Source organism: Puccinia triticina, chromosome 12A (assembly GCF_026914185.1).
Source record: "Puccinia triticina chromosome 12A, complete sequence".
Taxonomy (NCBI): Eukaryota; Fungi; Basidiomycota; class Pucciniomycetes; order Pucciniales; family Pucciniaceae; genus Puccinia; species Puccinia triticina.
Genome location: NC_070569.1, coordinates 43,361 through 61,325, shown reverse-complemented (window position 1 = coordinate 61,325; position 17,965 = coordinate 43,361). Strand labels below are relative to the sequence as shown.

Sequence of the window (17,965 nt, the reverse complement as noted above, 5' to 3'; positions counted from 1 at the left end):
GAACAGTTTGCTCCGGTCATTGAGGGAGTGTTTCTCTACTCGGTGACCGCAGCAGACTCGGTCATCAAGATGATTATTTTCTCGATGCCCGGGTTCGTTCCGGTCATCGAGTGGTGTATTTAATCCTCTCAATAACCGGGACCGTTCCGGTCATCGAGAGGTGTGTTTACTCCTCTCGATAAGCGGGACCGTTCCGGTCATCGAGAGGAGTGCGTAATCCCCTTGATGACCGGTGATTTGCACTCCACGTGCGTGCTGGCCGGTCATCGGGGGAGTGTGCATGTACTCCGCTCCAGGACCAGCCTGTGCCGGCCATCCGCACGGCGAAGTCATGGGGTATGTACTTCTGCCCCTCGAACTCTGTTTTCGAGGGGCTGGGTACCCGATCCATGGCTTTTTAGCAGGTTAAAAATCCCGGGGGGGTGCGCCCCGGGGAGGCGCTCCGCTTATTTTTTGTATTTTTTTATCATCCTTTTTTTATGTCATGCTGGGGGGTCCAAATACCCCAAGAAAATGGAGGAGGGGCAAGAAAGATCCCCTCTGCCGGCTGGCAGAAAAAAAAATGAGAATTTCATGGTTTATTTTCTGCAGTGCGCGAAGCGTTTTGAGCTTCCGCGCACTGTGGCCGGGACGTCGAGTGGACGCCCCCTGCAGTGCGCGACGAGTTTTTCGCAGTGCGCGAAGTACATCCGAAAAAAAATGTGTTTCTTGGAGGCATTTGAACAAATTCTTTCAAATTCTGGTGATCTTGTCGTGGTGCTACTTGAGCCCCATAGCAATGTACCAAAAATTCTGCTGCTGTTCTGAATGACCGCTGGTTAGAGAGCGGTAGGATGAGCTCCTGTCCATGCCTCCCAACACAAAAATTCCCTCAGAGGTGACGCAGCTGCAGAAGCCGCTCCAACAAGCTCAAGGGCCTAATTACATAACTTGAAAAATTCCATCCCTCCTCGGGAGGAGTGGTTAAAACTTCATTGTGCGGACAGGATGGAGAATCGGAAGGGCCCTGCGGGATGGCCCCTTGAATTAGGTACCCTCGTAGATCCCAACTTAACACACCCATCAAATCACAACCAGCCCACATGACATTGATGAATCCCAGGCTTAGAGAAATATGTTTGTTTTCATCAAAAATTAATAATTAGCCGGTGTAAATTCAAATCTGGGAGGGTTCTAGACACAACAGGAAGTCATTGTCTCTCCTGATTCTCTTGCCGCTTTCTGCTGCGCTAGATGTAGGATCTCTCTGCGGAGTGTCTCCGGCGCTCTAGTGACCCGGTCGGAAAAGGAAAAGGGTAACAGAGGTGCAACTCGGCGCAGGTCCTCCAGCCAACCATACGCGGACATCTTGGGGAGCTCCTCCCTAGCTCTCCTGACGTGCTACGCATTCCATAAGACGCGGGTTCTCCTTCAGACCCTGTTGACTCTTTAACTAAATATTCATCAGCGCTATATTAAGGCGCGTTGACCTGACAGCGCTCATTCCGGACACGGTGCCGTGTACCAGTGGTTTTTGTCCAAGCATTGTTGAATTTCCTACTATCACTCCTTATTCTCACATGGCAGGCGTGAAATATACTCTATGCTTTGGAAATGATGAAGACTGTACTTCTGGAGTGGGAGGAATAAAGCACTAAAGAGGGGCCTAACTTTAAGTGAGGGCCAGCAGCCTAAATGACCCAAGGAACAAGAATCTACTCTTGCTTTAGGGCTCAAAGGTGAGAGTGCTACAGTATTGCTTTAGTCCAGCTACGGTATATCTTAGACTTCGCGTAGCCTTCTGCTTATATGTCCAACACCCAAAAGATCGATATCAATCTATAACTGTTTCACCCAAGATTCCCCAGGTCATACTGACGGCTCGCCACCGAGACATTGGACTTCGATAGGACTTGTTTTGTAGTCCGTTTTGTTTTTCCAGTCTGTGGCTGTTGTCGACATGAACATGTGTACATTTTCAGACAAGACTCAACGATACGAATGTGGAACGGTTGAGCTACTAATCGCAGCCATGAAACATTCAAAATCATCAAACACTGTTCATGATGTGATCATAAGCTATGAGTATTTCTCTCCTAGGTTAAAAGACGTGCAAGAGTAACAAACAGCCAAAGAGTAACAAAGAGCCACGTATTACACAGTGCTCTCCCCACCGGCGCCGGCTCAGAAAGCGAAATTGTGGATACTAAAATGAAAAAATGGTGCCACTTAGGTCCTCTCTTCTTAGCCCTAATCCATTCTCACTTCCTCTCAGGAATGGAAACGCCAGGTCTTGGCTTGCTTGCGAATGCTGTCTCAATCTTGGACAAAGAAACGGACCAAGCAACTCCCTTGGTAGGTCTTGTGGAACCCGGTGAATTTAGAAAAGGCTTGCTTAAGAAGAAACCCAAACGTCACAAGGAGCAAGACCAATTTGCAAAGGGCTTCGGTGTAAATCGTCTGATGGGTATGAAGAAGCATGGTAAATTCATTTGCACCTGTCACTATAATATCAGCCCTCACTGACAATTTTCAACCTTATTATAGAGGAACCGCTTGTTGAACAGAAAGCCAAGAACATCCCATCATCGAGTGCTCTTCGACCTGCTCACATTGCAGAACAAAAACACCATCCATCGAACCAGATTTGGCGATTTGGGAATTTTGCCAGTCATAGCATTCCTCAAGCCCAAAAGGAACATCCAGAAGGCCAACCTTCCACAAAGAAGATAACTCCCAGCAGAACAAATACATCATCCAGAAGACTTCAGAACACTTTCCAGCCGGCATCCAAGAAACAAAGGTTGGCTGACGTTTTTTCTGCGGGTCAGCATGCATCTGGGCATTTGGGTCGACCAAGTTCCCTGGCACAATCCCCAGCAGGACCTCGGGTCAGTGAATGGGCCCGCGGAAGCTTTAATGAGCATTTCCCGATTTTGGATTCATTTGAGATGGGCTCAAGCTCGCGGCCTGGCGCACTCTCTGCTGGCTTCAACGGGAAGGCGAGGGAAATTGGAGAAGCAGGCCCAAGTTCTGCCAATGTCAACCAAGACTCAGCAGCTGAACTCCATCCAGTGACCGGCAGTCCTGTAGCAAATGTAGACTCAACTAGCCTGTTAGCTTATAATGTCCATGATGGGGTAGAAGATCATATGGATGAAGATATCCCTGCAATGGACTCCCAAGGACATGAAGTGGATTTCGTAACATGCACCCAGCAAAGTGATTATTATCCCAACAACCAATATCTTGGAAAAGTTCCGAAGATTCTGGCGATTATCAAAAGTGAATATCAAGAGAGTAATCCAGAATTGTGGACTTCTGGTTTAATAATACGGAGTAAGCTCAAAGATTTGCTCCTTGAAGATCTCACAAAAAGTGTGTTTTCGCCGTTGCGATATTGGTCAAAACTCTACTTCGACAGACACCTAGAATACAAAACCAAAATAAGGAAATCCAAAGAGATTCTTGGGAAATATCAGGGGATAAAAAGCAGATTCAGAGACATAGTGACGATGATGTGCATTGTGAATCTCCAATTCTTGGTAAATGTAGCGAACAAACACTCAGGAATCTCTTACCTTAAAGAACAAAAGAAGCTTGCAAGTTGGTTTACGCTATTCTTACGGGGGTGTGACAGGTACTTGAAGCTCTCATGTGAGCTGGATCCGGGGAATGTTGTAGAAAGCGAGGAAGTGAAGGTTTATCACTCCTTTCTACGGGCCGTTCATGCAAACATAGACATCAGCGCATACCAAGTATCCCAGCGAGAACAGCCTGAAAAGCCCCTTTTTGTATCAAAACCGCGGATGCAGATGTATGAAGCTGCTGTGGAAATCGTAGGCTACTACTACGGCCTCGGGGCCAAGGAACACCGGGCATCTATTGTTGGAAATGGCGGGAATTCTCGGGACGAAGCGGGACTATTAAAAGAGATCTTCCGGAAAAAGACCGCCCAAGAGTTGGAAGATCTGGGCTCGACCATCCGGGGGCTTGGGTTCCCCGCGAGTTGGAGGGCCTTCTTCCCCACAGAATTGCTCGCGTCGATGGCCGGGGATTCCGAGCAGCAGCAACAGCTCGATCTTGCTGGCTACACGAGCCGGCCGGTCTTCGAGCTCGGCTCTCTCGGCGAAGTCGAGCGGTCCACGACCCGGGAGGTGTTTGAATACCAGAACAGCAGCGACATCCAGTGGGCCTGGATCTCGCGGGTCCAGATCCACCAGCGGAGCAAGTTCCACCGCGTGTTCCAGCCGACGTCCGGCCGGATCGTGCAGCAGATCAAAGCGCGTCTGGCCGGCTTCGCCGGGCGGACGGTGTGCGGGCTGGCCAAGCACCAGATCCTGGGGACGCCGGACGCCGCGCTGGAGCAGGTCTTGGACAAGGTGTTTGTGATCGTCTGGGAGATCAACAAGAAGTTCCTCCAGAGCTTCTGCTGCGAGGTGTTCAGCCGAGAGTTCATGGACGAGCAGAAGCGCGTCCAGCTGTCGTTCTTGGCTTGCTTCCGTGAGGCGCCGGCCGGGGAGGGAGGTCTCTCTGGTCCCAGCAGGCTGAGGAACGAGAAAATCCTGCGGCTGATCGTCGAGGCGTTGGTCTCGAGCCGGCGAGACGAGAAGCGGTTCGTCATGGACCACCCGACGATCGCCGAGAACATCTACTCGATCTTCACGGCGGCGGACGTGCTCCTGGCCAAGGCAGGCGTCCACATCCTGGGCGACTACTACAAGAGCTCGAGCGGGGAGAAGTGGGAGTTCTTCTTCGAACACGAGGAGAGCTTCTTCCGCTTCCTGATGAGCAAGAGCGCCGAGATCTACAACGGGACGCCCAAGAGCTATAGTCGCGAGACCAAGACCTTCGAGATCATCAAACAGCACAAGAACATCCCCTGGAAGGACCCCATCAGCCCCGGCATGCCGCCCCTCCCCCAGAAACTCGGGAGGACCAAGCCAATCCACGTCGAGCTATATTTGAGACCATACAGTTAGAGCTGTCCTCAACTACATAGATCTTTTTGTAATGCTTCTGAGCTACGGGGAGCAGCTGCAACCCACGGCAATAATTGCTTGCTTTTATAACTAGAAACATCCATCATGTCTGGATGGTTTGCTCCTCCGAATCCGATGATCCCTTTTCCAAAGAAGGGTGTCGTGCGGCCGCACAAGCTTCGGGTCAAAACGACAAGAGAGGGCAGCGGCGGCTCCTTGCCGCCCCGACATATATATGCATGTATAAATAAAGCAACAACAGACACGCGGAGGGGGTGGGGCGACAGATAGAGGAGCGCGAGATGGTAATACAAGCGGTTCCGATAAAAAAGAAAAAGAGAGAAAGAGGGTTAAGGGTTAAATGTCGGTGGCGAAGATGGGACAGGTGTCGAGTTGGTGGCCGGGCCGGTCGCACAGCTCGCACGGCTCGTCCGACGGGCCGGGGTCGACAGAAACAGAGGAGGAAGGGCCAGAGGGGCCATCCGGGGGCTGCAGCTCGTCGTCGTCGTCGTCGTCGTCGTCGTCGCTGTCGAGGACAGGCTCCTCCTCCGCGAGGCCTCTGAGCCCGGAGAAGCGCGGAGCGGGGCCGGCGGGGCCAGGGTCTGCGGCGGTGGGCCGGCGGCGCCAGGTCTTGGAGCTGCGCCGGTGCAGCCCGGCGCCGGCCGACAGGGCGCGCTCGCGCTCCGGGGCGGCTGCTCGCTCGGACCCGCCCCGGTCGCCTGGACGGCCGTCGGGCGCCGCCAGCCGCTGCAGCCGCTCCGTCAGCCGCTCGACCTCTTCCTCGAGGGCCTCTTCCTGGAAGATCTTGGACTCGATGATGGCCTCCAGCTCGCTGACCTGTCGTCCCACGCTCACCATTTGAGTTTTTTTTTTTTTTTTTGGGGGGGGGGGGGGGGGGGGGTACAGAGAGAGGAGGAGAACATAGACGGACCTCTTTGTTGAGCGCCTCCACGTCCCGAGCGTGTTTCGAGTCGAGCAAGACGAGCTGGGACTTGAGCGCGTCCACCTCGGCTTCGAGTTTGCGCACCTTCCTGTAGTCGCCGAGGACGATGTCGCCGGTGGGGGCCTGGTGGTCCCGGGCGGCCATCGGAGTGGACGAGCCGCTCTGCGGCTGGTGGTTGCCGATCTCCGTCAGCAGGCCCACCTCGTTCTCGATGCCCAGCTGCTGCAGGGAGTATTTGCGCCCGGTGGGCCCGATCGTCTCCGACCTCATCCGACTACTCGACGGACACGCCGTCTTTCCCGGTTTGACCAAGCCGGCCAGCTTCTGCTCCAATACCCGGTTATCTCGTCTGTGCCCAGCCTATTAGTCTCCTGTGAAGATATTGTGGAGTAAGAGAGAGAGGCAGCTTACTTGAGTTCCTCGACCTCCTCCTTGAGCTCGGTGGTGATTTTCTCGAGCTTGCTCCGCTCCTCGTTAGCCTGTCTGGCGATGACCTTGAGGCCGACGATCTGTTGGTTAGCCCTCGCGAGTTCGCCGGCGCTGGCTTGTTCGTCGATGGTCGTGCATGAGACCGAGCGGGCCATAATGATGTGGTGGTTGTGTGGGCGGGGGCTGGAGCGGGTGAGTGACTGGGTGCTGGTCTTGTGGCGCAGCCTTGCTGGGGAGTGGTTCTTGATGGGCCGGGCCTTCGTCATGGGATGGCCAAGCTCCTCCTCGAGCTCTTCGAGTTTTGCGAGCAGCTTGAGGTTTTCCTCGTCCTTGACCAGCAGTAGGCGCTGATACTTCTGGATGACCAGCATCTTCTCCTGGTCCATGATCGGCTGGGAGTCCAGACTGATGTTCGTCTTGGATTGGTCGGAGGAGGAGGAGGAGGAGTACCGGTTGAGCTGGGCCTCGAGGAAGTCGATCCGTGCCTGTTTCTCCTTGATGATCTCCTGGTGCTTGTTGTTGCTGTTGGGGTGGGTCATCTCTGACTCCAGCTGGTGTTTGTTGTTGGGATGGGGGTGGGATGAGGATGCGAGGAGGTGATCTGCTCTGAGGGCTTCTAGTTCGGCGCGTTCCTGCTCCATGGTCTCCCCGGTTTCCTTGAGGCGGCTCTCTGCCTGGCCGAGTCTCTCCTGCAGCTCGGCCTTTTCCCTGTCCAGCAGACTGAGCTCCTCCCTGACGGTCTTGATGGTCTTGATCTGCTGCTGGTGGGTTTGCTGGTGGGTTTGGGCGAGTTCTTCGCGTGCCTCGCGTTCGTGGGCCAGTTCTTGCTTGAGTTGGTAGGCCTCATCCTGTACCTCGGAGAGCCGTTCCTGGGTGTATTTCAGGTCGGCGCGCAGACTCTCGTTGTCGATCTCGATCGCTTGGAGATGGCTGCTCCTGTTGGGTGGGGGTGATGATGGTGATGATTTTGGGTGGTTCTGGGTGTTTTTGTGTAGTAGTAGTTCTTCAAGTGTCAGTTTGGTCGCCTTGAGTTCCTCTGCCAGCAGTTCTGATTTGTGCTGCTGCTCCAGCCGGAGTTCTTCGAGGTCTGAGATCTTGTTTTCGTATACCCCGCAGAGGGATTGGCCGGCTGATCTGAGTTGGTGGAGTTGGTTCTGGAGTTCGCTTCTTTCCTTCTCGAACTGTGCGGCCTGTTGGGTGGCGGTCTCTTGGCTGAGTGCGCAGGTCTTGTTGAGTGTGGCGAGCTGTTCGTGGAGCTGGTTGTTGTTCTGGGTGAGTTCGTGCTGGGCTCTGTTTGTGAGTTCTTCTTGTTGGTTTTTCTGGTTGAGGTCTGACTCGAGTTGGAGGATGCGTTGCTGGAGCTCGATGAGCTGTTCTGGTGAGGTGGTGGGTAGTTGTGGTGGTGGTGGTGGTGGTGGTGGTGGTGGTGGTGGTGGTGGTGTTGGGGTGATGATGCTCAGTCGTGAGGATGGTCTTCGTTGGCGTGCCCATTCGGGGGTTGCTGTGCGTGCATGGTGGCTGTTGACTGATTCGGGTCGTTTGAGTGCGGTTCGTGAGCTGGGTCGGATGGTGGTTGCGGTGACTGATGCTCGTTTGCTGGTTGATTTGGTGAGATTGTTTGAGTTGTTTAAGTTGTTTGAGTTGTTTAAGTTGTTGTTTAAGTTGTTGTTTAAGTTGTTGTTGTTGTTGTTGTTGTTTAAGTTGTTCCTGTAGGATGTGGTGCTGCTGCTGAGTAGTGGGGGTGGGGGTAGTGATGGGCGCTGCTGTTTTGTTGGGCGTGGGGTTGCTGCTGAGCTTGTGCGTGTTCTGGGTGCTGGCTGGCTGTCGTTGGCTGGGCTGACTTTGGCGATGGGGAAGAAGATGCCGCAGAGTGGCTGGCAGTCGAAGTAGACCACGCTGGAGGGTGGAGTGTCAGTCTGAGTGCTGCTGCTGCTACACTGCTTCCTCTGTGTGCTCACCCGTTCACTGAGCCTGAGTTTTTCCCCTTCCCGCGCCAGGCTGGCTCCCCGCCGAGGTCGATGCCCACCCAGATCCCCTGCTTGTGTTCGATGGTTCCGATGAACTGGCAGATGCCGACCATCGAGTTCGAGCAGCGCACCCGCTCCCCAACGCCGAACGCGCCTGCTGCCATCGTAGTGGTGGTGTGTTTGCTATGTACATAGTCGGATTGAGGAGGAGGAGTTGATAGAAGAGGGCTTACATCATCAGCGATGGCTTACATCATCACTAAATACTTAAATCACCCCAACCGAAACTCAACAGTCAACCAACACAGCATCATGCTCACCCTCACCCTCACCATCGCCCTCGCCATCCTCCTCGCAGCAGCACTCCTCCTCAGACACTCCCGGAAACCACCCCCGCCAGCACTCCGCCCGAACCAGCTCCAGCACTTCCGGCTCCAGGCCAGGAAGACCGTCTCGCCCAACACAGCCATCTACCGATTCGCACTCCACTCACCCCACCAGCACCTCGGCCTGCCCATCGGACAGCACATCCTCATCCAGGCCGACATCCATGGCAAACAGATCCAGCGCATGTACACCCCACTCTCCAGCGACGACGACAAGGGCTTCTTCGAACTGATGATCAAAGTGAGCACAACACCACTGCTAACAAACACAAAAACTAAAACTAAACACACACACACACACACACAGACCTACGAACAGGGCAACATCTCAAAACTCATCGCCAACCTCAACATCGGCGACACCATCCAAGTCAAGGGACCCCGCGGGCAGATGAAATACCACAGAGACCTATGCACAGAGATCGGCATGATCGCAGGCGGAACGGGCATCACACCCATGCTAGTCAGTCATCACAACCCACAACACAACACACACACCCAAAACTGATCCCCACACACAGCAAATCATCAGGGCGGCCACCAAGGACCCAAACGACCACACCAAGATCTCACTCGTCTATGCTAACGTCAACCCAGAAGACATCCTGCTCAAACACGAACTAGACCAGATCCAACTCAACCACCCCAAACGATTCTCGGTATGCTCCATCCACACACTCATCACAAAAAAAAACTATGAAAAAACTAAAAAAAAAAAAAAACTAAAAAACTAAAAAAAAAAACTAAAAAACCTAAAAAACTAATCAACAGGTCTACTACGTCCTCAACAACCCTCCCCCAGAGGGATGGGCCGGCGGGAAGGGGTTCGTCACCAAGGAGATCATCCACGCCCATCTGCCATCGGCCAAGCTGGGCAAGCGCGCCAAAGTCCTGCTCTGCGGGCCCCCGCCGATGGTCTCGGCCATGAAGAAATACCTCGAAGAACTCGAGTTCGAGAAGGCCAGGGTGATCAGCAAGATCGACGACCAGGTGTTCTGTGCGTCGTACCACTACTCCTGAAACATACACACTGACTCACTCCTGATGCTGCTGCTCTCCGATCTAGGTTTCTGAGTAGTCTATAACCTAACTGGTCTCGATCGGGGAATATAATCATATCAAAAACAGTCCTACCTCATAAAGACTGGCTAAAAACACTCTTGACTAAATATATACAATCAGCTGCTAAAAACAGTCCGACCTAATCGGGACTGGCTAAACATAGAAAAAACACTCTTGACTAAATATAGCTTGTTTGTTGAGAAAAACACGCCTAATAAGGATTGGCTAAATATATAACCAGCTGGTAAGAACTGTCCTATGCTGGGGTTGACAGCATATAAAATCAGCTGGTAAAAACAGTCCTGATACTAAGCATGCTGGGATTGACAAAGAAAGCGGATCAGGCTTAGTGTATGATAAACTCTGTGGTGTTGCAGATGCTGATTCAAAGACAAATCGCGTGTCTTGAGCCCAGGGGTTAGCAAGGGGGGGCTCCTCTGCCACGCCGGCGGGGCTCCCGCCCCCGGTGGGCGCGCCACCTTTAGATATACTCGATCAACATCAAAACATCCTCACTACATACGACACAGGCACCCCTCTCTCTCTCTCTCTGTTCCCGAACGAACGGCGTGCTCAAACAGAATCGCGCCATGGCCCCAGTGGAAACCCCGAACAAAGCCGCACTCTCGGCTTCAAAAGTGACGGAACTGAAGGTGGATATGCCCCCATCTGTACGATAGGCTGAGAGATGACGAGCTGACTGCTGAGAGGAGTGTTGGACAGGCGCTCTGCTCGCAAAACAGTCTGCCGGTTTCCGGGAACAAGGGCGAGCTCGTCAACCGTCTGCTGGCCCACTTCCAGGCCGTCCAGACCTCCTCGACCCCCCAGCCTACGCCGAGCAAGGACCTCACCCTCTCCTCCAACCCGCCCGGCCCATCAACCTCCGCCGGAGACGCGCCCCCCGCATCCGCCCCTGCTGTCCCCCCTGCAACCAGCGTCGCCAAGCCCCTCGAGCCAGTCACCAACACCACCAACAACACCAACAACAACAACAACAACACGCATTCTGCGCAGGTCGCAGCGAGCTCGATGGAGGGTGAGAAGGAGAAGACGGCGGAGGCCGAGCGCGAGAAGCGGAGACAACGCGCGGCACGCTTCGGCCTCGAAGACCCCGGCGCCAATCCTCCTCCTCCGACGACGACGACGACGGTGGCGGTGGCGGCGGCTCCGGACGAGCTCAAGAAGCAGCTCCGCGCCAAGCGCTTCGGCATCCCGCCCCCCGACGCCCTCCTCCCCGTCGCGCTCGACAAGCCGCTCGCCGACGGAAAGCAGGCCGCCGCGATCGCCCGAACGGCCCCCGCCGACCTCGAGTGGGAGGCCCGCAAGCGCAAACGCGCAGAGAAGTTCGGCCTCGTCGACCATCCTCCCTCCTCGCTCAAAGACCCCGGCTTCCATCGGAAAAACCATCGCTCCAGGTATTGATTCATATTACATACAGTACGACGTACAGAGTCAATCCCTTTCCGATCGGAAGCTCCCTGCAGCCAGACAAAAAAAAAAACGACAAGCTTGTTCTCCTGCTTAATCCATCCCTGTGAATTTCTTCCACTGTAATCTCGATTTCCCCTCCTTTTTTTTTGATTTGGCGTTCTTGTGATGATTGCGAGTCACTTTCCCTTTCCTAAACCTGTCTCGGGTAAACCCACTACCGTTCTCCACGAGAGTGTCCAACAGCTCCAGAGAGGCTGCTTTAAGCGGGAGAAGCCCAGATGATCGAGAGGAGCACAACATCCATCCGGCGGCAGTAGTTTCTCAGCTTGGATATTTTCTTGGTAAATGAATTGGCAACCCGGACGACGACCAATCCAAGCAGCCAGCTTTTGCACATCGTATGTATCATCGATTCCGCTCGAGTATGTAACCTGCGCGTCGACTCAATGATTATAGGAATGGGAGATGATGGGATCGACGCACAAGCAGGGGGGCCCGCCCAGCTGATAATTACGGCTCAGTTGTGACTGGCAAGACATATTTATTGACCGCGTCCATTACCATACCAACTCCACTCACATTCACACCGTAGTCGCCACGGAGACGGGTATCGTAAACGTGCCCGGAAGGTGTCCTGGAGCAGTCTCTTCGGTCGGCGGATTACTGAACAGCCGAGCACTTGTGTTGCTCAAAGTCCAGCAAATGAACACTCCAACAAGAGTGCACCCGAGCTCTAGATGGGCCCATTAATCGTCAACTGAATAATAAGTACCAACACACTTCCTCCCTGAGGCCCTAAGACTCTCACCAGGTTCCGGAACCATTTATCAACGAACGCGGGCGCCCATCTCTGTAAGCAGAGCTTCGTCAACAAAGCCTTTGCGACCTTGTCCATTTGCCTTATTTCCTGCTTTTTGTCGAGCAGTTGGTTGATCCAACTCGGAAGAGAAACACGACGAATTTCACGAAGATCAGACTGTGGACGATTTCAGCACGACGGTGGGGATATATCTGAAGAGTTGGAACGGCTTTTTGTTTTTGAAGCGTCTTGAAGCAACTGAAGATGATGCGAGTATCGTTACTTTCGATGCTCATCCTGTTCGCATCTCTCTCAAGGACCGAGTCTCGGGGCGCCCTCAGTCGGCGACAGAGAGGAGCCGGAGGCGCCAGTCCGACATTTGAAATCACTTCGCAGGCCGCCAAGGCTCAAGCTCAGCTCGCGCAGCGTAGAGCATTGGCGGCTCAGCGGGCAGGGCTCGGAGGCAAGGTCAAAGTTGTGCCGATGACGGCTGAGATCGAAGGATTCGCAATCCAATTGTACGTTCTCAATTTTCGAGATTCGTGGCAGAAAATATATTCATGACCATCGTCTTTAATACCTCTCGAAAACAGTAAAGTGTCTGGATCCGATGAGGATCTCCAACCGGCAGCCAAGGCCGGAGCGCTCATCCGGGCCTCCGCCGAACAAGCCACTGCTGACAGCTCGGGAGGAAAAGGGATCAAGTCAGTCCCGTCAGCGCGATATCCAGAGCCCCATTTCTAACGCTACTTCCTTCCCCTCTTCAAGTCTCGTGCTTCATGGAGATGGAGGCCAATCCTTCTTCGACTTTCCAAACAAAGGCGAGCACGAAGGCTTGCTGGGCGTCGTCGCTCTGGCTCCAAATGACAAGATGTTTTGGGGCGGGGTAGGCTACCTTTACGGCTCGAATTCCGTATTTCTCATCCACTGATCAAATGTCACTGGTTTTGTTTGGTTGAAATCCTTGGCCGATAATCGAAAAGGGCGCCGGAAACAGGCGTACCGATGGCGAGTTACATTCAGGATTGCTGGATGCACTGATTAGAAAGGTTCATCCTATAAGAGCTTCTCAAAAAAAAAACACAAACTTGCTTTCAAGTTGCACCAAAGCTTATTACTGACTTATCCAAATTTGGCACAAATCCGATTTGGTTGGAACTCAGGTACTCCCCCAGGTAATCAAAATGGACCCAACCAAAGTATTTTTCATGGGAATTAGCGGAGGAAGTTTTCTATTGAGTGGTTTTTTCTTGCCACGTGAGTATTAAGGCTGCCACCTCGGCTCTTTGGGGGATTAATTCTGATGCTCTGCTCATATGTGTAAACCACACCCGCAGTTTTTGCTGAGAAGTACAACAGCGGTGCGATCCTTGGATGTGGCGGCCTTGCGCCGAAGGTGAAACCATCGGTAAATTTCGGGAAAACCCTGGGCACCATGCGAATACATTTCCAAACTTCTGCGCGGGAGCAGGACGGCATTCAAGTGACGATTCCTCAGGCAATTGTGAGCTATGTTGGCCTCGCTGCGAAGGCTGGCGTGGATAAGGAGACGCTAGGGAAGAAACTTACGGCGGACGCAACGCCCAAAGGAACCCATTGTGTTTTCGATGGGAAAGGTTTTGTTAGCGGGATCCAGCTGTTAGCTGATGACTAGTGAGTAAAAATTCGTATTTTCTTTCTCTTTCCAGGTTTCTTGAAGCTAATACGCTTTCTAACAGTGGCAGTATCATCCTCGGAGATGGAGATGCAAAAGGCCTTGGGAAAGTTTCAACAAGCGTATTGGAGAATGACCAAAAATTTGCGTCCGGTCGACCTTTAACAAAATTGACAAGGTGACAATGTGGTGGATTAGATGATTCAGTTTGATATAATATGTGTCCTGATTCCTGAACAGAAAATTTTGTACTAGTGTATTTTTATTCATGAAAGTGATTCCTCATCTTGCCTCTTAAATTCTTTGGATCTTAGTCTCAATTAGAAACTTCATGTCACAATTATGCAAACATTGGTATAGACAGCTCAGCTGTTCCTGAAACTGGTTGTTCTCTCAAGGATTCATTGGTAATACTAATCATTTTTTTGAGGGAACAGATAGCTAAGTTTGAAGATGTTTCATGGAAGCTAGCTGGTTTTCGTATAGCTTGAAAATTTATGTTGTGCCAAAGTTTGATCTGGCTGGAATCCTTGATAAATTGGCCTTATTAACCCAATCTAGCAGATAATCTGTGAAATAATTATTTGAAACATCTGTGACAGCTTTCTCTCAAAAAAATATGTAAGTTCTTTCCTTCTACACTCATTTGGAAAGGACAACAACAATCCAGCCAGTCTTTTGCAAATTGTGAAATACCGGGGGTGCTTGGTGCAAATTTATGAGGGAAATTTAGCTGATTACATAGCTGGTGCTTGCTGGCTTTGACCAACAATGCTGTCTCAGCTTAAAACGTATGGTGACTTGGGATTAGGATTTAGGAAGGCTGAGAGCACCATTCGTATGATGTGGAGGATAAGGTAGGATAAGGTTACATATGTAATTGAGTGCTGCGGCTGGCAATGAATATCACAGGAGGTGGTGATATGTACATACAGATCTTGAGTGATGATGTCATCATATGGCGTCATCCCAAGCACCAAAGACGGCATTCCGGGTCTCAAGAGCCATGACTTGAGCTACAACAGGCTACAACTCGCAAATTATAAATTGTTTCGATAGATATTACACACCATCGCATCCCTCCACTGAGATGGGCTTACTGGCACTTGGGACACCTTTCGATTGGCTGGAAGCCCAACAGGTCCGTTAACCTCCAATTATTAAAATTTACGTATACAGGTATTCGCACATCACGTGTAATCCAGCCAGCGTTTGTTCTCTAGCATGTTCATACTGAATCAAGTTGGACATCTGACAGAGCGTTTTGATTATTCCCTTCAGCATGCAGATCACGTCCGGCAGCATGGTATTCAACAGTTCCTGAGGCTTTGGCGCAATCTTCAAGGTCGCAGCGACGATCCACCTCTGTGGGGGGACGAAATCGAGTACTTTTTGGTCTCACTGGACCATACTAACCGCCAAGCGAATCTCGCCCTAAGACAAGAAGAAGTACTAGAATCTCTCCGACAGCCTTCCACTGCTCCTTTGCCGCCGTGCGTACCGATTTCTGGACCTGCAATGTCCCATTGGATGGATTGTTGATATAAATCTATTTTAAATTCAACTAGTCAGATCGATGTCAGACCCACCTTTCATCAGGAGTATGGCCGCTACATGCTCGAATCAACACCTGGTGCACCTTACGCTGCTACTCTAGAGGACTGTTTGCGTGTTGAGCTTAACATGCGATGCAGGTCAGCCTCCCGCGTATAGATCTCATCGATCATCATTAATATTGAAAACTTGGCATTATGGACAGACGCGAGTTGATCCAAGCCAAGCTGGCAGAGAATGAATCTCTGGTTACTCTAACTTCCTTTCCGCGGCTTGGAGCCCTAGGCGGATTTACCGTACCATATGGCACTCCTTGTGGATCAGTAGCTCAAAGTCTTTATCTGCCTGACGATATTATCAATCAACACATACGTTTCCCGTCAGTTACCCCAAATTTTCATTCATTATTGCGTCTTATTTTGAATATCTTCCGTGATGGACTGCTCTCTGATAGATCTCTCGATACTTTAGAACCCTGACTCGCAACATTAGAAAGCGCCGAGGATCAAAAGTAGCCATCTTCGTCCCTGTGTTTCCGGATATCAACACGCCGAAGCCATTTCGGGACCCTACCGTACCCGTCGAGCCGCCAGAAACTTCCGTTCCCCTCGAAGTTTCAACGTTATCGTCTATGACATCTAAACCCCTAGCGAATGGCAGCCAGTCCTCCCATAGCGCTGAGAAGATTAGCATTCCAGAAATACCTGACAATAGCATATATCTCGACGCGATGGGCTTTGGCATGGGTTGTTCTTGTCTTCAAACTACATATCAGGCACATTCAATTACACAGGCAAGATACCTTTATGATGCTCTGGCTCCAGTGGCCCCAATCATGATGGCGCTTTCAGCAGCTGCACCAATTTTTAAAGGATTTCTTTCGGACGTAGATTGTCGGTGGGACGTGATTTCAGGTGCTGTAGATGATCGTAAAGAAACTGAAAGAAGTCCAGCAGATAGTATAGTATGTATTTTTGTTATTTTTGAATTCTGTCCTATTGAATCTGCGCCGCAGATCATACTTTTTCGTGCTGGTACTTACGTTGCGTTGCGTTACCTCAATCCCATCTCGCCCATCGAAGCATCAAAAATTCATTCCAAAGTCGCGCTATGACAGCATCAGTTTGTACATTGCCGACAACGCCCTCCATCGACCAGAGTACGATGATCTACTCGCGCCTGTAGACAATTCTATTGAAAGTCAATTAATCCAAAACGGCATCGATCGTATCATGGCTCGTCACATTGCACACCTTTTCATCCGGGACCCCTTGGTGATCTTCTCGGAAACATTGGAGTCCCTCAATGATGATACGATGGAGCACTTTGAGGTTTGCCTAATCTTCAACTTGAATGTGCCCTGTTACTGTCCACTTGTGATTGGCTAAAGCAAATGATTTGCCTCTCCCAGAATTTACAATCGACCAATTGGCAATCTGTCCGGTTCAAACCGCCGCCGTCGGCATCAGCATCATCAGATATAGGATGGAGGGTAGAATTTAGAACGATGGAAGTCCAGATCACGGACTATGAAAACGCGGCATATTCCATCTTTGTCGTGTTGTTGATCCGGGCGATCTTGATGTTTGATGTGAATTTTTACATTCCACTCTCCAAGGCAAGTCGATTTAGCACCCCTCACATAAGTAGTTGTATCAAACAGATTTCTAACCGTTGGTCTTGTCAATCATCTACCATAACAGGTTGATGAGAACATGCGTCGTGCCCAACAGCGGGATGCGGCTCGATCTAGCCTGTTTCATTTCCGCACTCAAATCCAAACTAAACCAAATGCATCCTCCTCCTCGATAGACCTGAAAGGCCTGATTCCTCCGGTACAAGTAGATGGACTTCAAACTGAGTTTGAGGAAATGACGATGGATGAAATCATCCACGGGAAACAATCAAGTCAATATCCAGGCTTGATGCATCTTGTTCTCTCCTATGTGGACCAGAGTGATGCTGATGATCAAGTCAAAGAGAAGATCAAAAAGTATCTCGGTTTCATCAGTGCTCGTGCAAGCGGTTAGTCTCCATAAATTCGCAGTTCACCTGCTCGAGTCAATTTACGCTTGCTTTATCAGAATCGCTGATTTGATTCAAACGTAAATTACCTAGGACGGTTGATGACCACTGCGTCTTACATCCGGAAATTTGTCCAAGAACATCCTGCGTATCAACGAGATAGTGTAGTGACTAGTGAAATCAATTATGACTTGATCTGCAGGATCAAAGCAATCGAGGCCGGGAAATACAAAGCCGAAGAACTGATAGGCCCGGGTTACTATTCATCTCCCCATCATACTTAGACCGCTATTCACTTCAACGGATAGGATTTGAGCAATAGATTTTTTTTAATTACCTTTATGTTCCATTTCTGTCCATTTGTATGTCTGCTTCAGTCTTCTCATATCGCACCAGTTTTCCTCCATGTGGCCGCATCGTGTATTCGATCAAGTTGTATTCAAGCATACATACAATGCAGCATTACTAGCATGTCAACATCCCACGCCCGGGGGTTAAATCAGTCGGCAAACCATAACCGTGTAGCCAACTGACTTGTCACAAGTCCTTCGCTCCGCAGGACCCTGGTACAGCCTAGGCCGTCTTGAAGCGCAACCTTCATTGGGAAAGGGTCCTAGAAGATGCTTTGCATCGGGGCCCTCTGCACCCCTCATCCCATCGGGAAGCTCAAGTTAGGTCAGGTAGCCAACCTTGAGAACATATGTTTGGCGGATCTCAATTCTCTTGCATGAATGGTCCACATATCAAGTTCAAT

The 17,965-nt window shown here is 51.2% G+C and overlaps 6 protein-coding genes across 6 annotated transcripts; 5 read left to right on the top strand and 1 right to left on the bottom strand.

Annotated features, from left to right (window-relative positions):
• Positions 1 to 2,256: 2,256 nt before the first annotated feature.
• Positions 2,257 to 4,961, top strand: PtA15_12A10 (uncharacterized protein; the record flags this gene model as incomplete). The annotated part of the gene is made up of 2 exons (XM_053161687.1): positions 2,257 to 2,461; positions 2,527 to 4,961. The coding sequence occupies 2 exons, from the start codon at positions 2,257 to 2,259 to the stop codon at positions 4,959 to 4,961; spliced, it is 2,640 nt and encodes an 879-aa protein (XP_053025580.1).
• Positions 4,962 to 5,311: 350 nt separating this feature from the next.
• Positions 5,312 to 8,464, bottom strand: PtA15_12A9 (uncharacterized protein; the record flags this gene model as incomplete). The annotated part of the gene is made up of 5 exons (XM_053162263.1): positions 5,312 to 5,450; positions 5,629 to 5,798; positions 5,893 to 6,253; positions 6,316 to 8,229; positions 8,292 to 8,464. The coding sequence occupies 5 exons, from the start codon at positions 8,462 to 8,464 to the stop codon at positions 5,312 to 5,314; spliced, it is 2,757 nt and encodes a 918-aa protein (XP_053025579.1).
• A 79-nt stretch (positions 8,465 to 8,543) lies between these two features.
• Positions 8,544 to 9,760, top strand: PtA15_12A8 (uncharacterized protein; the record flags this gene model as incomplete). Its single annotated transcript, XM_053162252.1, has 5 exons — positions 8,544 to 8,927; positions 9,006 to 9,149; positions 9,232 to 9,345; positions 9,458 to 9,683; positions 9,753 to 9,760. 5 exons carry the CDS (start codon positions 8,544 to 8,546, stop codon positions 9,758 to 9,760), a joined length of 876 nt encoding a protein of 291 aa, XP_053025578.1.
• A 578-nt stretch (positions 9,761 to 10,338) lies between these two features.
• Positions 10,339 to 11,170, top strand: PtA15_12A7 (uncharacterized protein; the record flags this gene model as incomplete). Its single annotated transcript, XM_053162241.1, has 3 exons — positions 10,339 to 10,401; positions 10,472 to 10,666; positions 10,763 to 11,170. 3 exons carry the CDS (start codon positions 10,339 to 10,341, stop codon positions 11,168 to 11,170), a joined length of 666 nt encoding a protein of 221 aa, XP_053025577.1.
• Positions 11,171 to 12,242: 1,072 nt separating this feature from the next.
• PtA15_12A6 (uncharacterized protein) lies at positions 12,243 to 13,814 on the top strand (the record flags this gene model as incomplete). Its single annotated transcript, XM_053162230.1, has 7 exons — positions 12,243 to 12,496; positions 12,572 to 12,682; positions 12,747 to 12,864; positions 12,962 to 13,027; positions 13,142 to 13,235; positions 13,316 to 13,631; positions 13,703 to 13,814. The coding sequence occupies 7 exons, from the start codon at positions 12,243 to 12,245 to the stop codon at positions 13,812 to 13,814; spliced, it is 1,071 nt and encodes a 356-aa protein (XP_053025576.1).
• Positions 13,815 to 14,403: 589 nt separating this feature from the next.
• On the top strand, positions 14,404 to 17,495 carry PtA15_12A5 (uncharacterized protein; the record flags this gene model as incomplete). The annotated part of the gene is made up of 10 exons (XM_053162219.1): positions 14,404 to 14,489; positions 14,692 to 14,773; positions 14,914 to 15,125; positions 15,201 to 15,326; positions 15,392 to 15,565; positions 15,658 to 16,150; positions 16,269 to 16,517; positions 16,598 to 16,804; positions 16,890 to 17,211; positions 17,305 to 17,495. 10 exons carry the CDS (start codon positions 14,404 to 14,406, stop codon positions 17,493 to 17,495), a joined length of 2,142 nt encoding a protein of 713 aa, XP_053025575.1.
• Between the last annotated feature and the right edge of the window lie 470 nt (positions 17,496 to 17,965).